This window comes from Hakea prostrata, unplaced genomic scaffold (genome assembly GCF_041222555.1).
Source record: "Hakea prostrata isolate BN-2017 unplaced genomic scaffold, UWA_Hpros_2 contig_10, whole genome shotgun sequence".
NCBI classification, from domain to species: domain Eukaryota; kingdom Viridiplantae; phylum Streptophyta; class Magnoliopsida; order Proteales; family Proteaceae; genus Hakea; species Hakea prostrata.
This window is the reverse complement of record NW_028291129.1, coordinates 25,356-53,182: the sequence shown is the minus strand read 5'-3', so window position 1 is coordinate 53,182 and position 27,827 is coordinate 25,356. Positions and strand designations below refer to the sequence as shown.

Genomic DNA, 27,827 nt, shown 5'->3' with positions numbered 1-27,827 from the left:
ATGAGGATGAGGATGATGATGACCAGGACAGAGGACGAGGAGGATGCTGGTCCAGATAGTGATGACCAAGAAAGAGAGGATGCAAAGATGCGCGAGGCTGATCCAGGTCATCATGAGATTCCCGTATCACACTTCTAGATTGGAGGTCCATCACATACAGCTCCTGAGGCATTGGATATGTATGCTCAGATGCTTACTATGACTTCTATTCTGGAGAGGATGGAGGTCAGATAGGAGAGGATGGAGGCTCAATTGACACAGGTCGTGGAGGATGTCAGGGCTCTCAGAGATCAGAGATGGTCTCGTAGATAAATTGTACTAGGATTTTCTTTTATGCTTTCACATATGTAATTCTTGTAAAAATTTCCTAGAAATTAATGAAGTTCACTTTGTTTCACTTTCTTGTTGTGTATTATGCATCTCCTTTATTGCATTAAGTTATGTTTGTTAAGTAATAATTATTGTGTATTATTCAACAACATATTATGCTTCATTATTCATGTTTCTAGTCTAAAGTTCTCTATTATTCACTTCTAAGAATAATTGAGTCATTTCTGGATTTATGACTCAGGAATGTTCCATTATTGTTTCCTGTGATTTGGATTATCCTTGATTTGCGGTTTTAGCCTAATAAGGGTTTTATTAGAATTCTATTCCTTTGACCTTTTTAGATGTTTAGACCTTCATAGATGGTCTTAGTATGTTTTTGTGGAACTTCCCTTCAAATTTTGGAGTAATCGGGCTTCAAACAAAGAAGTTATGACCAATTTAGTGTATTCTGTCTGTATTGTGTCTGTTTGGTCGATCCTCTTGGTCGATCCCATCAACCAAGGACCATCGACCAAAGGTGCTAGTGACAACAGAATTCCCTGTTTTGACTTCGTTTCGACTTTGATCTTTTGGAATTACTTCTTATGGTCTATACATGTTTTAAAGCTGGTTTAGGTGATTTTGGTCTTAATCTCTGATCTCTCACTTGAAGGTTATAATTTCAGAATTCGAGGTGAGTATTCCACTCACAATTTGCATATTTACATACCTGTTATGATATGATTCGAATGCATGAGTTAACTACTGTTGTTTACTTTCTTTACATTATATTACTTCTGTAACTATAGTAGCATGTGCATATTGTGATTTACACATTAGAACTGATTATGGAGTAATATGAATGTGACTTGGACTATGATGTGAATGTGATATGTATGGAATCAAGATATGATGTGAATGCCTAGGTTGTAGTTGTGGAATGGGGAATGCTTTTTTGGTGTTTTTGTCTTTGGACACCAGTGGAAGTGGTATGGGACGCTTTCCTATGGTGTCATTTAATGCTTTCCTTGACTATTGGTTGACATACCTAGGGCATGTCTAGAAGTGTTTGGCTAGGAAACTGATAACTCTATGAAATAGAGTTAAGATTCATAACTTTTATACTTGAGATGGCTTGATTTAGGAGTATTTTGTCTTTGTTTTAGTGATAGTATTCATTAGGTGTTGTCTTATTTAGTTTTAACATGTTGCATTTTGTTTAGTTCATTATTATCACCATTACATGAATTTCCCTTCTTTTTATGGATGAATTTGACTATTTCTCTTTCTCTTGAATTTTTAGGTGAAGATTCATAATAGAAGAACCTGTCCTCTAACTTTGTTGAAGAGTTGTTGCTGCATTGCTACAACAACGGAGCAGAATATTCTCGGATCCAATTCAAATGGAATTGACCAAAAAGGGCTAACTTAAGTGGACAAAATTCTTGCAAATACATGATGGTTTTCAGCCCTTGATCTCAGGAGGAAAGTTCTAATCCTATGGCCAGAATCTAACCTAATGATTGAAGACATTTATGGAAGAAAGAGAAGAGAGGCAAAGAGAAAAGGGGAACTACATTCGGCTAAGGTGGGGAATAGAGACTCGGCTGAGAGGAGGGAAGATAGAACCAAGGCTGGTCTCTTGTGGAAGCAAGGAGCTGCTGGAGTTGCCGATTTCTTTGGAGAAGAAGGTTGGAGCTCGTGTGGAAGCATTGTAGCTTTAGTGTCTTCTTGTTTTCATAACTCTATCTTCTTACTTTCTAGTCTCATGACAACTATACTTGGTTTTATGCATTTAAATTCTGTTATGGGCTAAATCTTAGTTGTGTTGGGATGATAGTAGTACCTAAACCTGAATTTTGATATGTAACTAATCATGTGTTCTTTAGTTTTATTGCAATCCACTTTATTGTTAATGAATTCAGCATGTTATATTGACTAATTTCAGTTCTTGAATGATCTTTCTTGAATGAATGTTATGATTTCATTAATTGGAAAATTAATGAAGTCTAGGTGTTTGTTGAATTGTGTGAGTTAGCATCATCTTTAATTAGGTTGTGTTAATTAGTAGGTTGGATAGGAATACCCAATTACCTCACATTACCATTGATTGGATTGGGTTTAAATTGCATACTTAATTCAATTCTTCATAGGAATATGCAGATGTTGACTTAGGATGCTAGCGTATGTGTATTGGAAAATAGCATAGTGCCATTCATTCCAAGTTCTTGATTTATCTTGGGGTTGTAGTATTGCTTTAGTATTTGTGTTATAAAATTCAGGGGAAGGGAAACTTGATTCCTAACACACTTGTCACTTATTAAGTTTCTTCCATTGCTTAATCTACATTTTAGTTCCTTAGTTTTCTTTACCTATCATTTGGTTATTTAGTTAGTTAATCACCAATCAACCTTATTAATTTCATTTAAATCAATTTTACTTTTACATTGAAAGTTAAGGATATAATTCTCTGTGGGATCGATTCTGTACTTATCATTTATTACTTGATTGCGATACGTATACTTGCGTAATATCTTGAGATACAAGCAACAGAAACCTTTGTCATATCTGACCTTATTGGAAGGGGAATTGAGATCGAGTGACCCGTGGCAGCAATGGGGATTTGTGGGCGCTCAAGACCGGTAACCAACCCGTGAGAGGACATGAGTCACATTGTGGGGGCCATTCATTGGTAGGGTTGCAGTAGTAGACTTGGACTCATGGGCGCTCAAGACTAGGAGCCAACTCGTGAGAGGACATGAGAGCTTCCTATTTACTATTTGTGGATGATCAATAGGGTTAAGTGTCTATGTAGCTGGGAAGGAGACGGTGACTCTAGTGGGAAAGGTACTAAAAAGGATCAAGGGAAGCGAGGAATGGACACATCTAACCCTAAGTAGATGTGACTTAGTAGATGACTTGCATTGGGCTAAGATTAACCCTATACATGTGCCAATACTCATACCAATGGTGATGTGAGAGAGTGGTGACCTAAACCTCAGCCAAGGTATGTCCGAGAAAGTTTCATGATCCAATTACCAAACGGAGAACCCAAGATTTCTGGAAGGTTGAGGGAAAATGATTTGAGACCCACCCAAAGGAGCCTAGTGCTATGACTTAAAGCATGTCTGCCAATAGAGACCAGCATACATATATAGAGTTAGAAGAATTACATTTATTGTTTCATATCATTGCATTATGTTAGCCTTGGATTGTGTGTGAAGATGTTTATTGTGATTGGACTATTTGCTAAGTTTTTTTTTAGCCTACCCTTCAGGGGACTTGTTTTTAGATGCTTTTATGGGATTGGAAGAGAACCCATCCTACGGTACGGAGGACCCTTCCTTACTTGGTGTAGCTCCGGAAGTCCATGGAGAAGGTCATGTCCAAAGGTGTGACCGGCACACAGGTTTGGACTGCTTTAACGGCTCCTATTGATGGTAGCTGGTGTCGTCTTATTCACCGATGGGATCATGAGCGAGATGCTGATCTGAAGTTACAAGAGCAATATCCTAAGGTGAAGAAGATGAAGATTGAAGAAGAAGAAGAAGAGCCGATGGAAGATGTTGATCAGTTTCTCTTATTTCTTCTAGATCTTATGATGAGCACATTTCTGTGTGAAATCTTAGGGCATAAAGCATGCATTTTATATACTTAGAGTGGAGTTACCTTGGGTTTTATGTTGTTTTTGCAGATTTTAGGACTTTTCAAGATTTAAGCAAATATTTGGAGTTTTGGGCTTGAATCATGCTATTTTACACGTCAAGAAGTCCATTCAAATTCTCAAATGCGAAAATGGGCCTGATCTGGAGCATGATGGGCTAGAGATGTGTGATTATGGGCCAACTCCGAAATATTGAAGAGATAAAGAAGGCAAATTTAATCTACGGCTGAGATTTTAAATCAAATCTACAGAGATATTATTGAGAGAGTCCAAATGGAAAAGAGTCCTTGCATACCTCAATATCTTATTTCCTATCTTGGATTTAATTAAAGAAAGAAAAAGATGAAAAAGAATTATATTTAGAGAAGGAATAGGCAAAAATTCCGTTTTTGAATGTCTCTGTCCAGTTTTGATCAAGCCCTTCATCGAACGGTCATCCAATGTCCAATCGTGCTGATTTTTTGAGGAGAGCTTCACGACTACTTAAACCTCAAATCCAACGGTGGAATTATGCATCTGATCTCTCTAAGTTGGTACGATTAGTATGTCAAAACCCTAATTGGCTGAGTCAGATAGGAACCCTGAGTTTTATTCAAATTCAGTCGTGCCTCATATCTCATGTAAACTCTATAAAAGGAGAGCATACTCCATCAAAGGAGAAGGTGTTATAGAGCTTAGTAGAAGGATTCTTTCTTCTCTCTTTAGTTTATATAGGCTTTCTTTAGTTTTCTTTGCTTGCATTTGTGAGATTTAAATTTCTAGATTCAATGTTTAGGTTTAATTTTTTTATGTAATGCAATTCAAGTTCAAGTTTCAAGTTTTTAGATTCGTTTTTCTCTGGGTCTAGAAATTGCAGATTTAGATCATTCTAGATCTAGATCTGGTTGTTAGGGTTGGTTGAGATTTGAATTGTTTGTTCAATTCGCAAGTAAGTAACCTTCTTTATTAATCTTCTCTCTTCCCTCCATTCCTGCTTCTATCTATCCCTCCATATTCTTAATTTAGGATTTACTTTCAGCATTATTTATTGTTCTCCCTTCCCCTGGATCCTTGATCAGAGATGCCTACAGTCGTGCCTCTTTTTAGTTAAGGTTTCCATTTTACTTTCTGCAATTTACTTTCTGTTATTTACTTTTTGCAATTTACTTTATGTAATTTACTTTCAGCACTGTTTATTGTTCTCCCTTCCCCTGGATCCTTGATCAGAGATGCCTACAGTCGGGCCTCTCTTTGGTTAAGGCCTCCTTTCCTTTTATTGCTTTGTTATTTTCTTTCTGCACTGTTCTTTTTTCTCTAATATCCATTCCCTTGATCGGTGGACTGTAAGTTACGGCAAAGGGTCCACGGTTAAAGTCATTATTATTATACTCCCCTTCCCTCGATTCAGAGCTGACACTCGGATCACTTGCCTTTTCCTTTTATTTTTATTGTTCGCATTTTTTTCCTGTCTTTTATTTATGCATTGATTGTGTTTGCTTTATTTTTCATTTCAATTCGGTTGCATTAGATGTATGGATTAGGATCATTTAGTTTAGTTAATTAATTTAACAAAAATTGAATCATTCCACTCTCGCATTACTATTAAGAAGTTGAATTCTAAGTGGCATATCTCCCTGAGATCGACCCATTAACTACACGTTACCGTGCGCTTGCGGTTACTCTTAAATTTCACAAACAAGTTTTTGGCGCCGTTGCCGGGGAGTTATTAGTCCACTTTATTTTTCTCATTCTTAGGTAAATTGAAGTGTTTACAAAAAAAAAAATTCAAAGATATTACTCTTAACTTGAGTAGAAACAAAAACGTATAGTAGTCCCCACTCTACTGTAGAATCCCTAGGATTCGATTGTAGGTGGCTCCGAAGACTATACGAATTCCCTTGCTGTCAAACCTATACAACGCTCAGCTATACGGCAACCTTACGGCTTTGAAGTCATTGTTTCAATCTTTGTGGTGGGAAATTCACTACTTTCCCTTTTGTTTTCTTCTTTAGGTACTTTATTATAAAAAATTAAAATTGTAAAAAAACTCATTCTTTCATCAGAGCCATTAATTGCATTAGGTGGTTAGTGCATGTGTGTTTGGACTCGTGATTCCACAAATAGAATTGTCCGAGTGTCTACCTTGACCATGGAAGAGCTACCTCCACCTAAGAGTGTTTGGGATAGATTTTATCCAACCCGATTTGCACAACCTTCCTGTATACGTTTACCTGAAGTGAGGGATCATAATTTTGAGCTCAAATCTCATTATCTATCTATGTTACCCCAATTTCATGGGTTACCTGATCAAGATGCATACTTGTTCCTTAGGGAGTTTGAGGAGGTTTGTGTCCTTATGAAGGTACAACAACTTACTGATGATGCCGTAAGACTACGATTTATTACCTTTGCATTAAAGGACCAAGCGAAAAAGTGGCTTTATAGCTTACCTAGGGATAGCATTACCACATGGGAATAATTTACTGTCCTATTCTTGAAGAAATTCTTTCATTTCTGTAAGACAAGTAAGATAAGAAATGATATTCTTCAATTTCGTTAGAAACCCAATGAGTCATTTGCTAAGGTAATGGAGGTTCCAAAGCCTTCTCCAAGAATGCCCTCACCATGGTATAGAATTATGGCATTTATGTCAAATAATTTATGAGGGTATCGATTATCAAAGCAAGCAACTTTTGGAATCTATGTGCCCCAAGGATTTACATCGTTCATTGATGATTCTGAAGCTTGGGAATTTCTTTTAGACCTAGCGAGATAGAACTAGAGAATGGGAGTCAACCCAAGAATCTGAAAGGACAAGTAGGGGATATTTTGTTGATAGCCAAGTTCATAAGGAAGCACAAATAGATAGTATTTTGAAAAAGTTAGAGACTTTGGTAGTTAAAGCTGCACCGCCACCACCAAGTCAAGCACATTTTATTGACAAATCTATTGCTATGTGTGCATGGTGTCAGTCTCTTACACATGTAATTGAGGAATGTCCTGGCTATTCTGGAGGCCAACATGAGAATGTCAGTGCGATATTTCCAAACCCGTACAGTAACAAGTACAATCCTGGGTGGAAGAATCATCCTAACTTTTCATGGTCTCAAGGGCAAAACCAAAATGGATTAAGCAATTATTCCACACAAAATCAATTTGGTGTCCCTAAAAGACAAAGTGCCCAATTTTCTCATAATCCAAATGTCCAGTTCCCTCAAGCCCCAAATTTCCAGAATGCCAATTTAGCTAGGCCTGTCAATCCACCTATTGTGCCTCATATGCCTCACATTGCACAAAATCAATCATCACCTGGTTTCAACAGATGTAACAATCCAAAGTTTTCTCGTCTCTCTTCCTTAGAGAAGAATATGGAAGTACTTTCCAGCACCTTCATGACTTCTATGCATAATATGGAAAAACAAATTTCCACTCTTGCAAGTGCTTTGTCCGAGCGAGAAAAAGGTAAAATGCCTAGCCAACTTTGAGTTAAATCCTAGGATTCGATTCAACAAAGACCACCAAATCAAGTCAACCAAGTTGAATCCTCCCATTCTTCTTTAGCTTCAATTAATTCTGTGTCTGCATTGAGAAGTGGGAAAGGGTATTTAACAGGTGAGTTACATATTAATGAAAAGAATGAGATTAGTGACCATTGTGATGAGGAGAATGTTCAAGTATCTCCTAATAAAAGTTTGTCTGAGGAACCCATAGAAGTTGAGGATGAGCCAGTTGCTTTAGCAGTACCTAAGCTTGGTAAACCGCTATCAGAAACTATGAGAAAAGAGCAAATTTCAAATGAGAGTCCTTATATTCCTAAGGCTCCTTATCCTAGTCGTCTAGTTAATAAGAAGAAGACTGAAACTATGGAGAAAATCTTTGATGTCTTCAAAAAGATAGAAGTGAATATCCCTCTTTTAGATGCATATCCCAAATCGCTGCCTATACAAAGTGTTGAAAGACTTATGCACTCATAAAAGAATCACTAGCATTCCCAAAAAGATGTTCTTGGCCGGTAACATTAGTTCTATAATTACTCAACCTGTAGCAGCCAAGTATAAGGATCCAGGGAGCCCCACCATAGCTTGTGTCATAGGCAATACACACAACATGCTTTACTTGATCTTGGTGCAAGTGTGAATCTTTTTCCTTACCATGTTTATAAGCAACTAGGATTGGGAGAATTGAAAGCAACTAGAACTATTCTTCAGTTGGTAGATAGGTCAGTTAAGATTATTAAAGGGATGGTTGAAAATGTTTTACTGAAAGTGGGAGAATTTATTTTTCCAGTTGATTTCATTGTGCTAGATACTAAACCTTTTTCAATCAAGGATGAAATCCCAATAATTTTAGGAAGACCATTTTTGGCTACTAGTAATGCATTAATCAATTGTCAAAATGACCTCTTACGATTATCTTTTGGAAATCAAATTGTAGAGTTTAATATGTTCAAGATAGGGAAACAACCACAAATAGAAGAAGAGATCAATATGCTTGAGGAATCTTTTGATTTTCCTAATGATGTGATTACCAACTTTGAGATTGATTTTGATTATGAATTTCAAGAATGTATGGATATGTTGGATGATGATAGTGAAACTTTCTTTTCTGAAGTCTTAAATTTTCACACACCTTTAGAGCCTATTAAACCTCTATCCATCTCCATCTTCATTTCCAAGCCCTCAATAACTGAACCCCCCAAGCTAGAATTGAAAGAGTTGCCTTCTAATTTGAAGTATGCTTTCCTGGGACAAGATAATCATCTTCCTCTTATTGTTGTTTCTGATTTAACTTATGACAAAGCAGAAGAGTTGATCACACTGTTGAATGATAATAGAGAAGCATTGGGTTGGTTTGTCACTCATATCAAAGGTCTAAGATCTTCCATTGAACAACATCATATTCATCTTATGAAAGATGCAAAACCTTCTAGAGAACCTCAACGTATGATGAGAATTTTCTTTAACGCTGTGAATGTTTTTCTTGAGATCTTTAGAGATGATTTTTCGATTCACGGTTTTTCTTATTTGGAGTGCCTTCCCCATCATACATTGATATTGAAGATAAGACTAAAGCTTCCCATGATGAGCACATCTTGACTGAAAGGTATACCCCTCATTTGTCTTCCTTGTTTAGCATGCATACATTGAGGACATTGCATTACTTAAGTGTGTGTGTGTGTGTGTGTGGGGGGGGGGGGGTATAGCTTCGTTATAGATTTTAACTTTGACTTTTGGTTAGTATACATATTCTTTCAATTGCTATGATGTGTGAAATGAGAGTGATTTTGGTACCCATCATGAACACATAAAAACCCTGTTGAGAGGAAGGTAACTTGTATATATGTTGAGATGAGAGTTTCCTTAGAAAAATAAAAGGCCCTTAACTTAAGGCGTTGGACCATCAATGAGTTTTGTGGATCCTTGTTTCTTTGGCTAGAAGTTGAGATCAATTTTGTGTATGGCATGACAAAAGAAAAGAAAAAAAAAAAAAAGTGGAAAGTAAAAGTTGAATTCCTTGGAACTAGACAGGGCACTCCGACTCAGGAATCGAGGTGACTTGATCGAAACTCTTAGGAATGAGATTATTGAAAAGAACTCTCGCATCATTGTCTATGTGGGCATATGCAAAGCAAAGCTACAAAGTAACTTGGGTTTCTGGTGTTTGCTCCACCATGTCATTCAAGCCAACCGTAGTGGAGTAATGTAGAGTTCACTACTCAAAAGAAAAAAATAAAAATAAATACAAGTGTCATCAATGCCTTGGTAAAATTGTTTGGTAAAAAATACGTCAAAACCTTAGTCCTTGGTCCCCTTACTTTATGAGTGGTTTTGCTTAAAGGAGAGGTGTACTTGAAAGATATAAGGTGAGTCTTTGATTGAGATATATGCTAAAGTCTCAAGAATCAATATGGGGTAATAAAGTTCAAGTGTGGGGGATCTTAAATCAATGGTGAGAAAAATTGTCAGAGCTATTGATCTTGTATGAGTACTTACCAATTGTTAGAGTTGGAATTTGCAATGTTTTATTTTGAGCTGAATTGGAATTTTGGATGTATATTCACTTCAAACATCCACGAGACAAAACTCGTCCTCTAGGGGTATCCTAGTGGTTTAAAGGCTTGTTGCACATGCTAAGTGTAACCATGATTCCTACGAAAGTGAGTTAGGATTTATTTTGTTGCACTAGTTTGTTACCTGCATTTGTATTTTTCTTTAATTTTTGCTTGAGGACAAGCTTAGTCTAAGTGTGGGGGAATCTGATGAGCACATTTATGTGTGAAATCTTAGGGCATAAAGCATGCATTTTATACACTTAGAGTGGTAACAGTTACCTTGGGTTTTATGTTGTTTTTGCAGATTTTAGGACTTTTTCAAGATTTAAGCAAATATTTGGAGTTTTGGGCTTGAATCATGCTATTTACACGTCAAGAAGTCCATTCAAATTCTCAAATGCAAAAATGGGCTTGATCTGGAGCATGATGGGCTAGAGATGTGTGATTATGGGCCAACTCCGAAATATTGAAGAGATAAAGAAGGCAAATTTGATCTACGGCTGAGATTTTAAATCAAATCTACAGAGATATTATTGAGAGAGTCCAAATGGAAAAGAGTCCTTGCATACCTCAATATCTTATTTCCTATCTTGGATTTAATTAAAGAAAGAAAAAGATGAAAAAGAATTATATTTAGAGAAAGAATAGGCAAAAATCCCGTTTTTGAATCTCTCTGTCCAGTTTCGATCAAGCCCTTCATCGAACGGTCATCCGATGTCCGATCGTGCTGATTTTTTGAGGAGAGCTTCACGACTACTTAAAACTCAAATCCAATGGTGAAATTATGCATCTGATCTCTCTAAGTTGGCGTGATTAGTACGTCAAAACCCTAATTGGCTGAGTCAGATAGGAACCCTGAGTTTTATTCAAATTCAGCCGTGCCTCATATCTCATGTAAACTCTATAACACAAACACCACAGTAATGACAGAAACTCAACAGACGATGTGCGCCGCACCGAGCGGACCCCCGAGACCTTTCTGATTTATTATTAAATTACTGAAAACAAGAATTCGCGAAGAGGCAAGGGAAGACGCCAAACGACTGGGGGCGGGACACACCCAGGACCGGAAGGGACGGAGGACGGAGGACAAAGGAACAAGACCGGGGAAAGATACCGGAAAGGATCGCGAGAGCGAGGAAGGAAGTCCGGACCCTAAGTTGATATGACTCGAGATGACTTGCTTGGGTTGTTTACCTTGACAGCGGTACTCATACCAATGGTGGTAAGCGATAGTGTTGCTCTAAACCCCAGCCATGGAATGTTCGAGAGGGATGCGGGACCCAATTACCAACGGAGAACCTAAGATACTGAGATGGTTGAGGGAGAGTGATTTGAGACCAACCTAGAGGAGTATGGTGTTCTATCTTAATGCATATATGCCAATAGAGACCAACATATATAGAGTTAGAAGCATACTTGCATACTATTTCATATCATTTGCATTCATGCCTTGATCTTGTTCTTGAGATTGTGATTGTTTATAATTGTTAATTGTGTTTGAACTGCTTGCTGAGTTCTTTTGCGTTCACCCTTCAAGGGATATGTTTTTAGATGACCTTGCAGGTTTGGAAGAGATTCTGTGCACCAGTACGGAGGACCCTTCCTTATATAATACAACTACAGAAATAGTGGGAGAATCTAGTTATTAGTGGTATGACCTGTACACCGGTATGAACCACTTTGATGGTTCCTATTGATAGTAATAGACACCGTCTTGCTCGCCGTTGGGATCGAGAGTTAGATGAAGATCCAAAGATGCAAGTACATAAGCCCAAGGTGAAGAAGACGAAGATGGAAGAAGAAGAAGAAGAATCGATGGAAGACTTGGATTGATTCTTAGACTTCTTTGTTTCTTTACTTTCCTTAGTTTATTCGGTTGTATTACCTTAGATTCGATCTACCTTCCGCTTTGGTTTTAGAGTTTATTTATGCTATACTCTTTACTCTGATCTTGTTTCATTCCACACTTTGATATTCTTTTGTAAAAAACCTAAGAACAGATCTAACATAGATTAGAAATCAAACAACTCAAGTAAGAATAAATCATGGTCATCATGCTAGGTTAAACATCGAAATCACACCATGCTTTCCACGAAAAGAGTAGAGTGAATGGGAATTCATTATAGGAATATGAGGATCATAGATTAGGTCATTACAGTAGTAGAGAGAGTAGATCAATAGAGTATAAATGTGAATACTAACCTTGTAGAAGAAGATTCAACGGAGGAATCTCTTACGGATGCTTGGGATCAACCTTGGCCTTGAGGAGGAAGTTCTAGGGTTCTTCTCAAGTTCTCCAATAGCTAAGAGGCAAAATGGTATGAATTAGATTGAAGTTTGAATATATAGGGATCTAAAAACCTAATTTTCCCCAAAAGAGACAATTTTGTCCCTGTCCAGCTTTGGTCGCCTGGCATGGTCACCTGGGGCGATCAAGGGAATTGACTAAGGTAGTGACCCGAGGTCAATTGCTGAATTTTGGTTCCTGGAAGCCAAATTCACCACTTGGGTCTTAAAAAAGGGTCTTACCTGATTGTGTAGGACCTTCCGAAGGTTTCGACACTGTACTCAAGGTCCATTTCCCAAGTCCATCCTTATTCAAGTTACATCTTCTCCCAAAGTCATTCAAGGTTTCCTTAATATGATCTTCACTATTAACCTCCATTGGTTCTAGGTCGGAGCCAATGGGTTCAATTGAGAGGGTCCATAGCTATCTTCTACCTTGACTTCAGGTCCTTGGACCTACAACATAGATTTCTGGATTAGGATTTGTGAAGGATTTCACAAATTACCCCCAACTTTAGTGTTTGGTAGTCTTCGAGCAAACATCAAGATCAGACAAATCCTCATGTTAATGCAATATTCCATTTTAGTCGAGTTCAACTATAATTAAAAATAAAAATAAAATATGAAATAGGCTAAATAAGAGATGGGTATATAGATCACAAAATTCAAACTTGATCAATGTGTGTGTGTAAACCTTAACTAGTCAAGTGTATGCATGTTTGAGATTCCAAATTCAACCTAAGGCTCCCATGTTCAAGATCAATTCTCATATCTCCAGCATATTATCCCTCTCTCCACTGTGGAAGAGCAACCACTTAACTTAGGTCAAGAGGACTTGTGAGGGTGGAGGTAATCTTGAGAGGGGCTAGATAGATGAAATACATATATGTAGATGATAAAATTGAAGTACCATTTTCTTTCTTCTACAAAAACATATAACAATTTCAAAATCTTTTTTTCTTTTTCTTTTTCTTTATTCTTTTCATTCTCAAGGCGCCAACACCTCTCCTAAGAAGCCGCCTAAGACATTTCCTACACCCATAACATGGCTCTCTCAAGTAATTATCTATCTAAGTGTTGTCAGTGGCCTTTGTCCCTGAGCCCCAATTGTGCGATGTTAACCTAGTGAGAATCCAGAAGGCTCACTCAATGGCATTAACTATTGGGGACCCGTAATTTCAAGAAAGATATACTCACAATGCTTTTAACCGTTGCCATGCTTTTAACAATCCATATCACCTTTGGTCTATTCAAGGGATCAAACAACTTGAGAGAGTCATCGATGAGATACTAGCACATACGCCATATACATCTTCGTGAAATGATAAATAAATTGAAACATGGTAGAGGTGTACCATAATAAAAGAGAATATATTTTTCAACATTTTAAGCAAAAGAAGAATGACCTCTATCATATTCCTAAATAAGTGGTACTCCTATGAATTTCAACTCAAGAGGAAATCCTAGTGGATTTAATATGTTGATTGAAAAAGAAGAATTGCATGTCTCATTCAGATGTCTTTAAGTACAATGGCTCAATAGCAAGGTTTTGTGCTCAAAGGGTGGGTCATATAGTAAAGATTAAAGTGGTCCACATACTCATATGATGTTTAGCAAAGTTCATCCTATCAAAGAATTATAAAAGAAGACAATTAAAACATGAAATAGTAAATAAGACTAGAGATTCACATGTCATCACTTCCTTATATTTAACTCTACTAACTAGACAAGTAAGCTGCAACCACAAATTTATTTGAGAAGATGTGAACAATTTTGGTTTTGAAAAAAAATTTCAAAAATTTCAGCATGGTGAGTCTAATCCCATAGACAGGAATCTTAGCCATCCACCCCCAACTTTAAGATGAACATTGTCCTCAATGTAGCGAAAAAAATAGAATATAAAATAAAATTGAAAATGCATGCAATGGGAAGGAAAGGTAATAAGATGTCAAGGAAGGTGGTGGAGACTTCCTTGATTCATAGCTTTAGGAGTATTGTAGTCCAAATCTACTCTCTTATCTTCAATCCCTTAAAAAAAATTCTGGAAATAAAGTTGATGCGTCCAAAATCTGCTCAGCCCTTGGATCTCCACGTGATGTCCTGCAAAACGAAAGCGTCAGATGTGGCCCGACCGCTGGGGTCGGGAGTCCACCTCCGAAGGCTAAGTCAGTTGATGAACTTAATCACAAACGGCTCTGCTAGAAGCACAGAGCTAATGAATGAAGAAACGGGAAAGGTGATCTAGATAGCAGGACGCTGCATAGTTTAGGTCTATCGGTATGTATCCGAACCCCGAGTCTCGGGATAGTATTCTCCTTGATCGATTGATCCGTCCCTCACCTTGTATGGTAGTGAGGTTTATATAGAGTGTACCTTCGAATCTCCTTCGTTGGATGCACTCGAGCCTTCTTCGGGTAGTCGTTGGATCTCATTAGTAAGATCCGTTGAGCGATAGACTTCTACTAGTTTGGGCTAGTAGAGGACTCCTGAGATAACCGTTAGGTTATGCGATAGTTATCCCTTTGATGATGATTATCCGCAGCCGTCAGTTTGAGTCTGCTGTCATCAGGGTAATTACCCTAATCCATAAGTAAGATTAGGGCACGCTTGCAGCAGTACATCTTTCTCGCAAGCCATCTTCTAGACCCGGTTCGCTCGGGAGCGATTCGGTTTTCTCCGTCTCGACCGGGGTCGGGGGTCGGACCAGGTATGAACCCGGTCTGATCATAAACTCTCCATATCAAAAGTAAAAAAATAAATAGAAAATAAAAAATATAAAACCAAATAACTAATGGGAAAACAAAGAAATAATGGAAAGAAAAAGAGAATAGAAAGAAGTTGGGTTGCCTCCCAAACAGCACTTGCATTATAGTTCGCAACCGAACTGCCCCCAACTTTAGGTCAAAGATAAGAATGATTTCTGGGGGTCAAAGCCACTTCCAAAGTAGTTATTAAGTTTATAGGCATGGTCCTCAATAGGTTTGTGAATAAATATAGGTGATAATGCCTTTAAGTGCCTCTCAGTGCCTCTCACATTTTGAAATTTCTTTATTTTCTGTATTTGTCACACTCACCAAGCAAGCCTTAACTAGATCAACTGGATGGCTTATATGAAGTACCTCCTTTGTGCACCTTTCAGTAGAGTCTACTCCAAAGAAAAATTATCTGCCTCATTTAGAAACTTGATGGCCTTGAATACATTGAATGTATTATTCTTATTTTGCACTCTCATAGTAAGTTCACTTGTTTGAAGATCAATCAGGGTCCTCCCGGTTGTTAAAAATGGTCTTCCAAGAATAATGGGTATGTCTTGATCTTCCTCTATATCCAATACTAAGAAATCCGTTGGAAGTATAAATTTGTCCACCTTGAACAAGACGAACATTGAAAGAAGATGAAGAAAAACTATTAGTAAGCTCCAAGTCTTCTTCTTCAAGTCTCCAAAGCTTGTCAACCTCTCCAAAATTCGTCCTCTCCTCTTTTCCAAATCCAAAAACATTTATATTGTTGGAGTATGCTTCCCCTTCTATAGAGCGATTTCCTAGATTACATGAGATATGTTTCCTGACACAGTTTGAAACAACCTCTAAGTTCCTAATCTGACTTAACCAAGAAATTCGTTTGTCTAGGTGGCGTATAGATCGCATAGATTAAGAGAGCTTAAATGCATAATCTCACCGTTGGATTTGAAGGTCAAGAAGTCAAGAAGCTCTTGTCCAAAAATCAGCTCGATCGGACACCCAAAAACGGGATTCTTCCTTTTTCCTTCTTTGAATAGGATTCTTTTTCCTTTTTTTTTTTTCCCTTTTTTTGATCAGCCTTCAAACTCCACTAATTTCTTAAAGCAAATCCTTGTTGTTAAAGGAGTCCAAGTACTAAGATGATTTACTACAAGCATAGATAAATTTAAATCAATATTTACCAGGATAAGTATAAATTACCAAAATTACCTAAATTTGGAGAGAGTGCATGTTATGCTCATTTGCATGCAATATAAGGGTGAATGATACAAAACGAGTGCAAATACATGAAAATGTATCTAGTTAATTACTCAAAATAGTATGCATGAGATTAAGTTATCACAATTCTTCCTACTTCAGTTGTTTCCATTCTTCTTCTTGCCAGTGCAATGGTTTCCATTTTTCCTCGTTACCAATGGAATGTTTTCCATTCTTCCTCCTTGCCTATTTGGTTGTTTCCATTTTCCTTTTTGCCAATGCAATGGTTTCGAATTTAGTTACTTTCCGATTCAGCTTATTCGTTAGATGTTCGATCAGAAGATGGAATTAAATCTTCAGTGAATGAATGGAGACATTTTATGAAAATCCACTAGATTTGGATATAATTAAATCCTCCAGCTTTGGGCTTTGTTATAATAATTTGGTTCAACCTTCCAGTGATTTAAAAATTGTGGCGCTGCGGCTCTAAACCACTATTTTCTGGAATTTATAACCAAACGCTCCAATCTGTCCATGTAGCACAATAATAATAAAAATTTAAATAAACAACCAACTAATCTCATTAAAATACAATGAAATTGATATAATATAGATGCAACTAAATGGTCAATAAGTCCCCAAAACTACTGTTGTCTGATCTGGGTGCCACTCCAAAGAAGATTACACAATGAAGAATGGCACCAAGCAATGAAAACCCTGAACGAAGTCTGGGGGCTTCCTATGGAGGGATCTTCCAATTTTCATCCTATGAAAACACAATCAGCACAATCCAGCTGCTGCAGCACTCACTTGAGACTCCAAAGGAACTATTTCCCCATCTCTCTTGTCTTCATATAGGTAGTAGTCCACTATAGTTGGGGGAGGCTGAGACATATTGGAGCTGCTTCAGAAAGTTGAACAAGAAAAAAAGAAGAAAAAAGCAGTAACAATTGGACTAAGGGAAGCATGCAAGCAACTAGAAGAATTTAGTGAGTTTGATCAATCCTTGGCCAAGAAAATTACCAAACTTCAGACTGAACTGAAAACACTTGGAATGAAGGTGGCAAGAATGCAAGAAGAAATCTTTAGAAGTTCATCAAGAGGCCATGAATCTGAAGCCTGTCATGATGCATTTCCTTCCCATGCTGTTGAGAACAAGAAATTAGTTGAAGAAGCCATGGACAAAATATCAGAATTTGCTGCTAGTTAAGTAACTGCATGGACTACAATGCAACCCTTTTTGATTTATTTGAGTGATAAATTGTGATTCAGAATAGTTTTTTTTGTGTCTTCCTAAAGACAATATTTCTGTTGACACTTATGAGTAGTTTTGTTTCGCATGTATTTTGTTTCTAAAGCAACCATTCCACCACAACTCCTATCCAATCAGCCATAGGTATCCCACATGCTAGGCTTATGCCTTAAGGAATTTTCCATTAGCCTTGGACTTATTCGACCATCCATTTCTTCCAGCATGTAGGTTCCACCTTTCATTACTTGCAAAACTTTGTGGAAGTCTGTCAAAGTAACTTGGGCAACAAGTTACTTGGTGCGCAAGTTAGAGTTAGAGTGTGAAGATCTTGATTTATTTGTTATGTTTATTTTTTTGTTTTAATCCTTATGAGTTTTTACTTTCTTAAATAATATAGGGCTATAATTTACATTATAAATAAAATTTTAGATTTTTGTCAAAGTAACTCAGGCAACAAGTTGCTTGGTGCGCAAGTTATAGTTAGAGTGTGAAGATCTTGATTTACTTGGTATGTTTATTTTTAGTTTTAATCCTTATGAGTTTTTATTTTTTTAAATAATATAGAGCTATAATTAACATTATAAATAAATTTTATAGGGGAAGGAGAGAAAATAATTTCTCTCTTGTCTTTGGTAGAATTTCTTCTTTGATTTATTTGCATCATGGTACCAGAGTAGTAGTTTGATCCAAGGATTTTCATCATTTCTCTCTTTTGAACAACCCTAATTCACATTTATTCTGTTGGTTGCATCACCACAATGCTGCATACTCGACTCATGTTTGTTCGCTGCTATTAAGGATACCAAATTACTATTAGGTATTTTTAGGCACCATTAAATTTCATTGTTAGCCTAATTCTTTCTCTACTCCATGGTTGAAGGTGTGAAAGTTGAATCATTTCCTATTCGAATTGCCACCAACAAACTCAATGGTGTTGGTAATTATTTACTATGGTCACAATGAATTCTTGTATTCATATGTGCCAAAGGGAAAGAAAAACATCTGACAAAGTCTCCTTCAAAATTGGACTCATCAAATGATAAATCTGCTGCTGAGTTCGAAACATGGAGTAGAGACGACTCTATTATTAAAATATGGATTTGGAATAGTGTTAAGCCACAGATTAGCAACAACCTCATGTTTCATGCAACCACAAAAAATATTTGGGATGATCTAGAGGAAACCTATGTTGGTGAGAAAAATCTCTTTCGTATCTACCATCTCTACGAAAAGTGGTTTAATATCACAAAAAGGGATAAATCCCTGGTTGACTATTATAGGGCATACAAAGGTGGAAGAATTGGTTGTTTATTAGCCCTTTACTATAGATGCTGAAAAACAACGAGAATAAGGGCTGAAATACAATCGGCAAATTTCTAGATGGTCTTAACTCTGATTATCAGCCTGTTCGCAACCAAATACTGACAAGCAAAAATGTACCATCTCTATTTGAAAGCTTCTTTCGATTACACCATATGATTCTTGTAGGATATATCAGTACCCCCCTAAAGAAACTCAACCATTGTGGCTGGTCGTGGGCGAGGGCTTCCATCTTGAGGTAGAGGAGCCTCGATTCGTGGATGATGTAGAGAAAAAGGTTCAGCTTATTTTGAAAAAGCTTCAAGAATATATACTCATTGTGGTAAACAGAATTATCTTGAAGAAACATGTTGGGCAAAGCATGGCAAACCAAGTTGGGTAGATAATCTCAATAATTAGTATCAATTTGAAGTTGCAAATGCTGTTGAAGGACCTTCAAAGTCTAATCTAGGTAGTTCGGTCACTAAAGATGAGTTATCTCAAATCCTTCAACACCTTCAACAACTAGAAACCTCTCATCAACCCACCTTGACTACGAAATTAGCACATTCAGGTAACCTAGGTTTTCTTTCTTTAAGTCCTAATTCTTGGTTAATCGATTCTAGAGCCTCATCTCATATGACAAGAAATTCCACACTACATTCAAAATTTAGAAAAATTTCTTCACCCATAATCTTGGTCAATGGAACTACTATACCTGCCATGGGAATTGGAGATGTATCTCTTTAGCCCAATTATATTTTAAAACATTTACTTTTATACCGAATTTTCCTGTTAGTCTCTTATCTTTTAGTAAACTTTCCCATGATTTCAATTGCAATATTATTTTTAATCGAGCTTTCTGTGAGTTTTAGGACAATAGGATAGGGAGAACAATTGGTTTAAGATATGAATGGGATGACCTTTAGTACCTGGAATCATCTGCCTTAACTTCCATCACTGCTAATTCTGTTACCCAACCGAGTGCATTACAATGGCATAAGCGTAGGTCATCACCTTTCTTTATCAAAACCTAGAGTTGTGGTTCTCTTTTGCAAGAATGTTGCATCTCTTGAATGCGAAGCTTGTGAGTTGGGGAAACACCATAGAACACCTTTTCCTTTGTCTGATTCTATTAGTCTAGATACTTTTGATTTAGTGCTTCAGACATACGGGGTCCTTGTAAGTTGGGGAAACTGTTTCTGTTCCCTAATTGACCATTACTTTGTGGATGTAGGAAATTTGCTGAACCACATATATCTTGTATTTTGAGGATGCTTGGTCTCTTTTGTACATGAAGTGTATGTTTGCAAGATGGGTGTACACACTTGGTAGAGTCTTTTAGTCTGGCTGGGGTGTGAACACAACTATGCTTATGTGTATTGTTATATATGATTTTAAGAGACTGCACGAAATACCAAAAAGCAGCTAGCCTGTATTTTCAAACAAAGGAATGCTGGGCGGCAGTAGCATAGGTAAACGTAATACACGTAGAACATGTCTTAATGAGCGTGAATTGTGACCTTTTCTATTGCTCACACTTAAATTCAACAAACCGTGCAGTTTGAACATGGTAACACAACATTCCGCAATTTTGAGTCTGAATAAGCAACTTAATATTCCCACATCATCAGTCTATATGTCTGTAGGACTGAAACCAGCAAAATTTGTCACTGAATACAGATGACGACGAAAGGTGGTGAGATCGAAGCTATACTTTTTTACCAACTCACAGTTACTAGTATTCTCACTGTGATAGTCTTTATACATCGAGATGTCTCTTGCCATCTTTTAAAATATGAAATGCAGAGAAACCCTCTAAGTTCCATCTGCTGAATATCCTTGTAGATACCATTAGTTGATTGAACATATGGGGTATATGGAGCAATTGTAAACTTAGAGGGAAATATGCACTCCATTGGATATGAAACACTTAAACACCAGGTCAAAGCGCGTAGGTGTTGGTTCAGTTTCTTCTTGGATTTGTGCTGGTGTGCCAGGTCTACAATTGACCCAAACGAAATTGGGATTTTGATTTCTTTTGGGAGAAGGCGACTGAACTCGTGGATTCCTTCTTGGTAAACCTGTACCATTGCTACACTAAGGCTAAGATAACAGAAGAACAAAACCTAAACTAAGAAAAATAAAGAAGATAATTATAGTTGTCATTTGTGATGGATAGTTGTTGTCTACAAATGAATTACACAGGTTTTTATAGATGGAGGAGGTAACTAGTGTCTTGTAACTGCTTAAAATTGCTCCCAGGATAATCTCCCAAGGGTTTGGAACAAAGAAATTCAAACAAGTAACCATACGTAACTGCGATAATTATTTCAACTACCTTGAGTTTTGGCCTTCCTAGCCAAGAACGGGTTTTATCCAGGGCCGGCACTGAGTTCCATTTTATTTGATTACCCTTCCAACCTGGTCTGCTTCTAGCCCAGGTCTAGAACTGCTCAGAGTTTCCTTTTTCCGGGAGCTAGCAGTAGGAAACACAGTGCATGGTGTGCTCTCCTTGATTTTAAAGGGAATTCATTTAATACCCTTCCTTCCACGTCCATATCCATTATAGATTGGACAAGTGTTGCAGCTTAGGTGGTGGAGTTTGTCTTACACTAAAGAGAGGAGTTGTTTTTGTGCTTGGAATGCGGAGATAGAAGATGGGAGAAATAAAGATAACTTGATATGATATCAAACCATCTTCAGCTAAGGCACCTGAACCAGCTGAGAAGGGATCGCAAGGGAAGCCTTGGAAACACCTTCATCAATACTTGTTCAGGTATCATTAGGTACTGATAGAAGATAACCATGATCTTCATCCGCACCACCATTATTCTTGATGCGATGCAACCCGAGCCGTAGATGTATGGTGACCTCTGTCTGGTACCTTTCATCTTCTCAAACCGATCTGATATACATTGTTAATTCCCATCATGATCAATCCGTATGTCCCCAGGGCAAGGACTAAGAGCAACAATAATATATGTCATTGCATATTGAAGAAGATAAAACGTGGTGACATCAAAACTATACTCCTTTACCCAGTAATAACAGCAAAAGAGTACTCAGTCTGAAATAGTCTTTAAACATCCGTATGTCTATCTTGTGATATAGAAAACATGAAATATGGAGAAACTGTCGAAGCTCCACCAGCTGCATACCCAATTGGAAACACCAATAGTTGATTAACATATTCGGGATACGAAGCAATTAAATTTTTTTTTTCCCGCCACTTAAAAGGCCAGAATGGATAAAAAATGGGGGGCCCCAATGAAATGTTTTCCCCGCGGGGGGGGGGGCACGCAAAGGAGGGGGGGGGTTAAATAGTCCCGGGGGGGAAGGAAAAGAAGGAAAACAAAAAAAAAAAAAAAGAGGGGGAAAGAAAAAAAGAAAGAATAAAAAAATAAAAACAAAAAAAGAAAAAAAAAATATTTGTGGGGGGGGGGGGGGGAGGGAGAAGAGGCGACAGAGAAAAGGGGGGGGGGGGGGGGCGCGGGAGGGGGGGGGGGGGGGGGGGGGGGGGGGGGGGGCGGGGGGGGGTGGGGGTGGGGGGGGGGGGGGGGGGGGGGGGGGGGGGGCGGGCGGGGGGGGGGGGGCCGGGGGGGGGAGGGGGGGGTCCAAGTTGAAAAAAAAAAAAAAAAAAAATATATGTGCCTTACGTTTGCCCGTTCGTGGGTTCACTATTTATAAATGTTCTACAACCGTAATCAAGCCCGGCATCATACTAAACCACATCGCTCGACATGGGCTCTGATGGATTGCCCCAGTTAACCCGCCCCGTTTCCATTCCTAGAGTTCACGAGTTCTCAAGAATGAGGAATCGGATTGGTGAATCGGTTGTCATCGCTCCAGTTGGTCCCTGGCGATTTTCTGCCCTTACAAGCCCGGTGGATCGACCCGTTAACCCGGTTGAAGTCTATATATATATATATGTGCCTTACGTTCGCCCACGAGGTCACTGATAGATTCGGGATTCTTCGCCTCAGGGTTTTTGGCTGAGACTTGTTCCACAGGGATTCCAGGGTTTAGGCTTGTATCTTACTAGGATGGCAGGGTTCCGATTCTAGGATTTGGGTTTGTAGTTTGTTGGGACAACTGGGTAGTGATCCTTTATTGGGATCCTTTGTACTTTTTTCTTCTTTCTTTTTTCCTTCGGGGAAGACCGGGTCACTATCGTTTATTTGGATTCTAGGGTTTTTGGATTAGATACGGATCCAAAGGACAATGAGAATTATAGGATTTCTGGGTCGGATACAAAAAAGATTTTTCTCACGGAAGACGACTCGACGTTAGGGTTTGGGTATGTAATTCGTTGGGAGGAGTAGGGTTTCGATCTATTATTGGGAATCTAGGGAATCTGGATCAGATGTGGATTCAACGGCAAAGAGAATTATAGGTCTGCGGAAATGAGATGTGATTCCCCCCGCCCCCCGCCCCGCCACATCATAAATCATTTGTGTTGGCCTGGTATTCCTGACGACGACAGAATACGAACACAAAAAGAATACCGGATCAACATTTCGATTTAGAAATGACGATCTACCAATCGAAGATAGCATCAATTTGGAAATATACCGCGTTATAGATTATATTTCGCAATCAGAAAATTACAAAAGTTATTAAATCAAAAGAGATTTTGTGGATTGCTCTCTGGGAAAATCAACAAAACCTAGTACACGAAAATTGTTGGCTCCGGTACGATACATTATCCTCAAAGATTCCTAAAAAAATTTACCTTGAATCAAGTTAGATCAGGCAATCCAACTCGATATATTGGATTCTAACCTTTGATATATTTTTAATGATTATCTACTTGGGTGGTCAAAGGAGCTTCTGCAGTCCACCAGACCACATCCCTATGTCTAATCATTGACTTGACCTTTTCTACCCTTATCAAGCAGTAAAGATTATTGAAACTAAAGAACAAACCCGTAAGAAGAAAAATGGACAAAGCAGGGCAGCCTTTACCCTTCGTCATTTAGTGGGCGATAAGTTCCTAAACCCCAATTTGTCATAATGGTAGAAACTAACAAGATTTTCATATCAACTGGTGGATACTAAATCGATTAACTTATTAATTAAACAACAAAAATCTATAAGGCTTCAGCTTTAGCTTCGAGTCGTCTAGCCTCAACTAATCAAGTCAAATCAAATTCGTTGATAACTAGACAATCATTTCGGTAAAGATTCTATTTAACTCGTTAGTAAACCAGAATAACCGTTTAAGAACGCTCCGTAGTTAACGTACTCCATTTAGCACTTTTTGGGTATCAAGCGTTTGATGCTCCTGTTTCTCTTTATAAATATTGTTTCCTTGCTACGTCTCCACATTGTATACTCTCTTCTCCTGTTTGTTTCTCTTTCAAGTCTTTCCTCCCCTCGCTTCCACATGTTGCGTTTTCATGGCATTCCACTTGTGTATTATCTTCTTGTCTTCCATTCGATTTCGAATCTTCCGGGCTCCTTGGGTTTGGGTTGCAGCTTTTCCGGCGCTCTTCAACTTTGGGGATTCAAACAGTGATATCTGGTGCCGATCTCATTGTCTTCAATCAAATCATCGCACCGAATGGGGAAACATTTTTCAAGACGCCGTCCGGCAGGCCTTGTGATGGGAGGCTCACCATTGATTTCATAGGTAGCGAGATACTTTCAAGTTCCTTTGATCCATTATTTACTTTCCTTTTTTTTTTTTTTAAATCTTTTTATTTTTTTTTTTAATTTTTATTTATTTACTGATTTTTTTGGTCAATATAATACTTTTAGATTCACAGGCAATTGAGTGGAAACATATGGATCCAGAGTTATAAAACTTTGCAGCACAAAAAGAAAAAGAGTGCTTTAAGATGGGATGCAATAGGTAGAGGTAGATCCAGATTCCACCCGATATAACCTGGGGATGGTTTTGCGCATGGTTTATGTCGATCTAGATCAGAACCGACTGGGACTGGGATTGATCCAAATCTTGATTCTGTGGGTTCACTATTTATAAATGTTCTACAACCGTAATCAAGCCCGGCATCATACTAAACCACATCGCTCGACATGGGCTCTGATGGATTGCCCCAGTTAACCCGCCCCGTTTCCATTCCTAGAGTTCACGAGTTCTCAAGAATGAGGAATCGGATTGGTGAATCGGTTGTCATCGCTCCAGTTGGTCCCTGGCGATTTTCTGCCCTTACAAGCCCATGGGCTAGGGGATTCAAATGGTTTCAAGCCCGTCTGGCCTAAATGATTCAAATGGGCCGAAAGTTACGGGCTTAATATTTAAGAATACTTGGATGGTTAAGACGGTACGGGTTAATGGGCCGAAGAAATTCCTTTTTGCCTTCTTTGTGGGATGTCGTGTTGATGTTTCCATGCAGACCTGTAGCCACCTCTTGTCAACTCAACTCGACGAGTGACTAAGCGGTGTAATCCCAATCCAACTAAATGGGATTGGGTACGCGCGAACCTTATCGTGTTATTCAATCGTCGCTTTTAACCCTGGGCAATGGGATGGTTACTAACTATGAATTTCTCAATCAGCTCAAAGTCTCGGATTGCCGCTCCTCAGCGCATATCTCGATTCACTGGAAACCAACTATTTCCATGGCGCTAACTTCGCAGCATCGCAGGCTACGATTAGAGCATCGACTAGGAGCCGAACCGCACCCGGCCCAAGCCCCTTCGACTTGGGCGTGCAGGTGTCTCAGTTCCGACAGCTCCTAAACAGATCGCATGCAATCAGGTTGTTAGGTAATTAATTACTCGATTGAAAGCAAACTCGGTTGTTCTCGTCCGGTTCATATGACTTGCTCATTTATTCTATTAACCTCGATAGGTAAACCGCAAGCACATCGGCGTACCGAGGGCAAACTTTGTCCCTCAAGCCCCGTACACCTTCGATATGGGTCAAAATGATGTTGCTTTTGGTCCTTGCTCCTCAACCAGTCTCTGGATGAAGTTAACTTTCCTGAAGTAATTACCAAGTTCTCCGACAGTGTTAAGGTAACTAATATTATCCAAACCGTCTTCGTTACTAAGAGGGCAAGTCCAAATGTCGCCCGTTTGAGCTAAGCATAGGGATGCGATTTTTAATTTGCGGAGGGCCGTGTACGATTTGGGAGGCAGGAATTTTTGGATCCATAACACCGGTCCCATTGGTTGCTTTGCTTACATCCTTACACTCTTTCCCGTGAAGAGCGAATCTGACCTAGATGCAGCTGGTTGTTCAACTTCATATAATAAAATATCAAACTACTTCAATGACCTCTTGTTGAGCTCTATCCGTGATCTGAGAAGCAAACTTCCGGAGGCTCACATCACATACGTGGACATCTACTCAATCAAGTACGCCCTCTTCAGCCAGGGTGATAAGTATGGTAAGTCGTCTAATACCTTAGAGGTCGGGAGATTCGTTGGAATATTTTTACACATATGTAACGTGGGGTTGGGAGAGTAATGATGTTCTTCTGAATTCTCGCTTCTTGTAGGATTCCAGAAGCCGCTACTCGGAGCTTGTTGTGGCATTGGGGGCAAGTACAACTACACCCCGGGGAGCGCAGTGTGGGCGGACGGTTCTTGTGGGCGGCAAATCTCCGTATTCATCGGGTCATGCAATGACCCCGGTGTTCGAGTTAATTGGGATGGAAGCCACATAACCGAGGCAGCTAATAAATTTATATTCAACCGAGCGAGACGGGAAATTCTACAGACCCACCGACTCACACTGCAAGATGCTTGTACTAGTAAGACCTCTTCCTCTCGCACCGCAAAGTTGATCGGCTTCCCTACTTTCGGCTAAGCTACGATTGATTCGTCTCGCAGTCCGTAACATTCCGATAATGTTCCTTACGAATAAATAGAAGTTCTCTTTCTCTTTTCCTCTAAATTATTCCGAACAGCTTTATACATCGCCATATTCTGAGCAAACGTCCTTTATTTCGTCCAATGCGGGACATAATGTTGGTTGAAAGGGAGGGAGGAGAGATATCATCCGAATCCACGGCATACCAGGAACCCCAAAATCGATGATAGTGCTCTTATTATCTATTTCTTATCGCGGTACGGTACGACCCGTTAACCCGGTGGATCGACCCGTTAACCCGGTTGAAGTCATTATATATATATATATATATATATATGTGCCTTACGTTTGCCCGTTCTGTGGGTTCACTATTTATAAATGTTCTACAACCGTAATCAAGCCCGGCATCATACTAAACCACATCGCTCGACATGGGCTCTGATGGATTGCCCCAGTTAACCCGCCCCGTTTCCATTCCTAGAGTTCACGAGTTCTCAAGAATGAGGAATCGGATTGGTGAATCGGTTGTCATCGCTCCAGTTGGTCCCTGGCGATTTTCTGCCCTTACAAGCCCGGTGGATCGACCCGTTAACCCGGTTGAAGTCTATATATATATATATGTGCCTTACGTTCGCCCACGAGGTCACTGATAGATTCGGGATTCTTCGCCTCAGGGTTTTTGGCTGAGACTTGTTCCACAGGGATTCCAGGGTTTAGGCTTGTATCTTACTAGGATGGCAGGGTTCCGATTCTAGGATTTGGGTTTGTAGTTTGTTGGGACAACTGGGTAGTGATCCTTTATTGGGATCCTTTGTACTTTTTTCTTCTTTCTTTTTTCCTTCGGGGAAGACCGGGTCACTATCGTTTATTTGGATTCTAGGGTTTTTGGATTAGATACGGATCCAAAGGACAATGAGAATTATAGGATTTCTGGGTCGGATACAAAAAGATTTTTCTCACGGAAGACGACTCGAGGTTAGGGTTTGGGTATGTAATTCGTTGGGAGGAGTAGGGTTTCGATCTATTATTGGGAATCTAGGGAATCTGGATCGATGTGGATTCAACGGCAAAGAGAATTATAGGTCTCATGGAAATGAGATGTGATTCCCCCCGCCGCACATCATAAATCATTTGTGTTGGCCTGGTATTCCCGAGACAGATACGAACACAAAAGAATACCGGATCAACATTCGATTTAGAAATGACGATCTACCAATCGAAGATAGCATCAATTTGGAAATATACCGCGATAGATTATA

At 38.8% G+C, this 27,827-nt stretch overlaps 1 protein-coding gene across 1 annotated transcript; it reads left to right on the top strand.

The window, feature by feature from the left end:
* Positions 1–26,565, top strand: LOC148999411 (esterase-like). Its single transcript, XM_089141163.1, has 5 exons — positions 1–106; positions 190–299; positions 25,603–25,739; positions 25,869–26,143; positions 26,255–26,565. Exons 1-5 carry the CDS (start codon positions 1–3, stop codon positions 26,563–26,565), a joined length of 939 nt encoding a protein of 312 aa, XP_088997289.1.
* Positions 26,566–27,827: the final 1,262 nt, after the last annotated feature.

Coding starts and splice junctions, on each gene's coding strand:
- LOC148999411 (XM_089141163.1), top strand. CDS start 1: ATGAGGATGAGGATGATGATGACCAGGACAGAGGACGAGGAGGATGCT. Junction 107..189: donor GATGCGCGAGGCTGATCCAG/GTCATCATGAGA, acceptor ATGTATGCTCAG/ATGCTTACTATGACTTCTAT. Junction 300..25,602: donor GCTCTCAGAGATCAGAGATG/GTCTCGTAGATA, acceptor TAACCTCGATAG/GTAAACCGCAAGCACATCGG.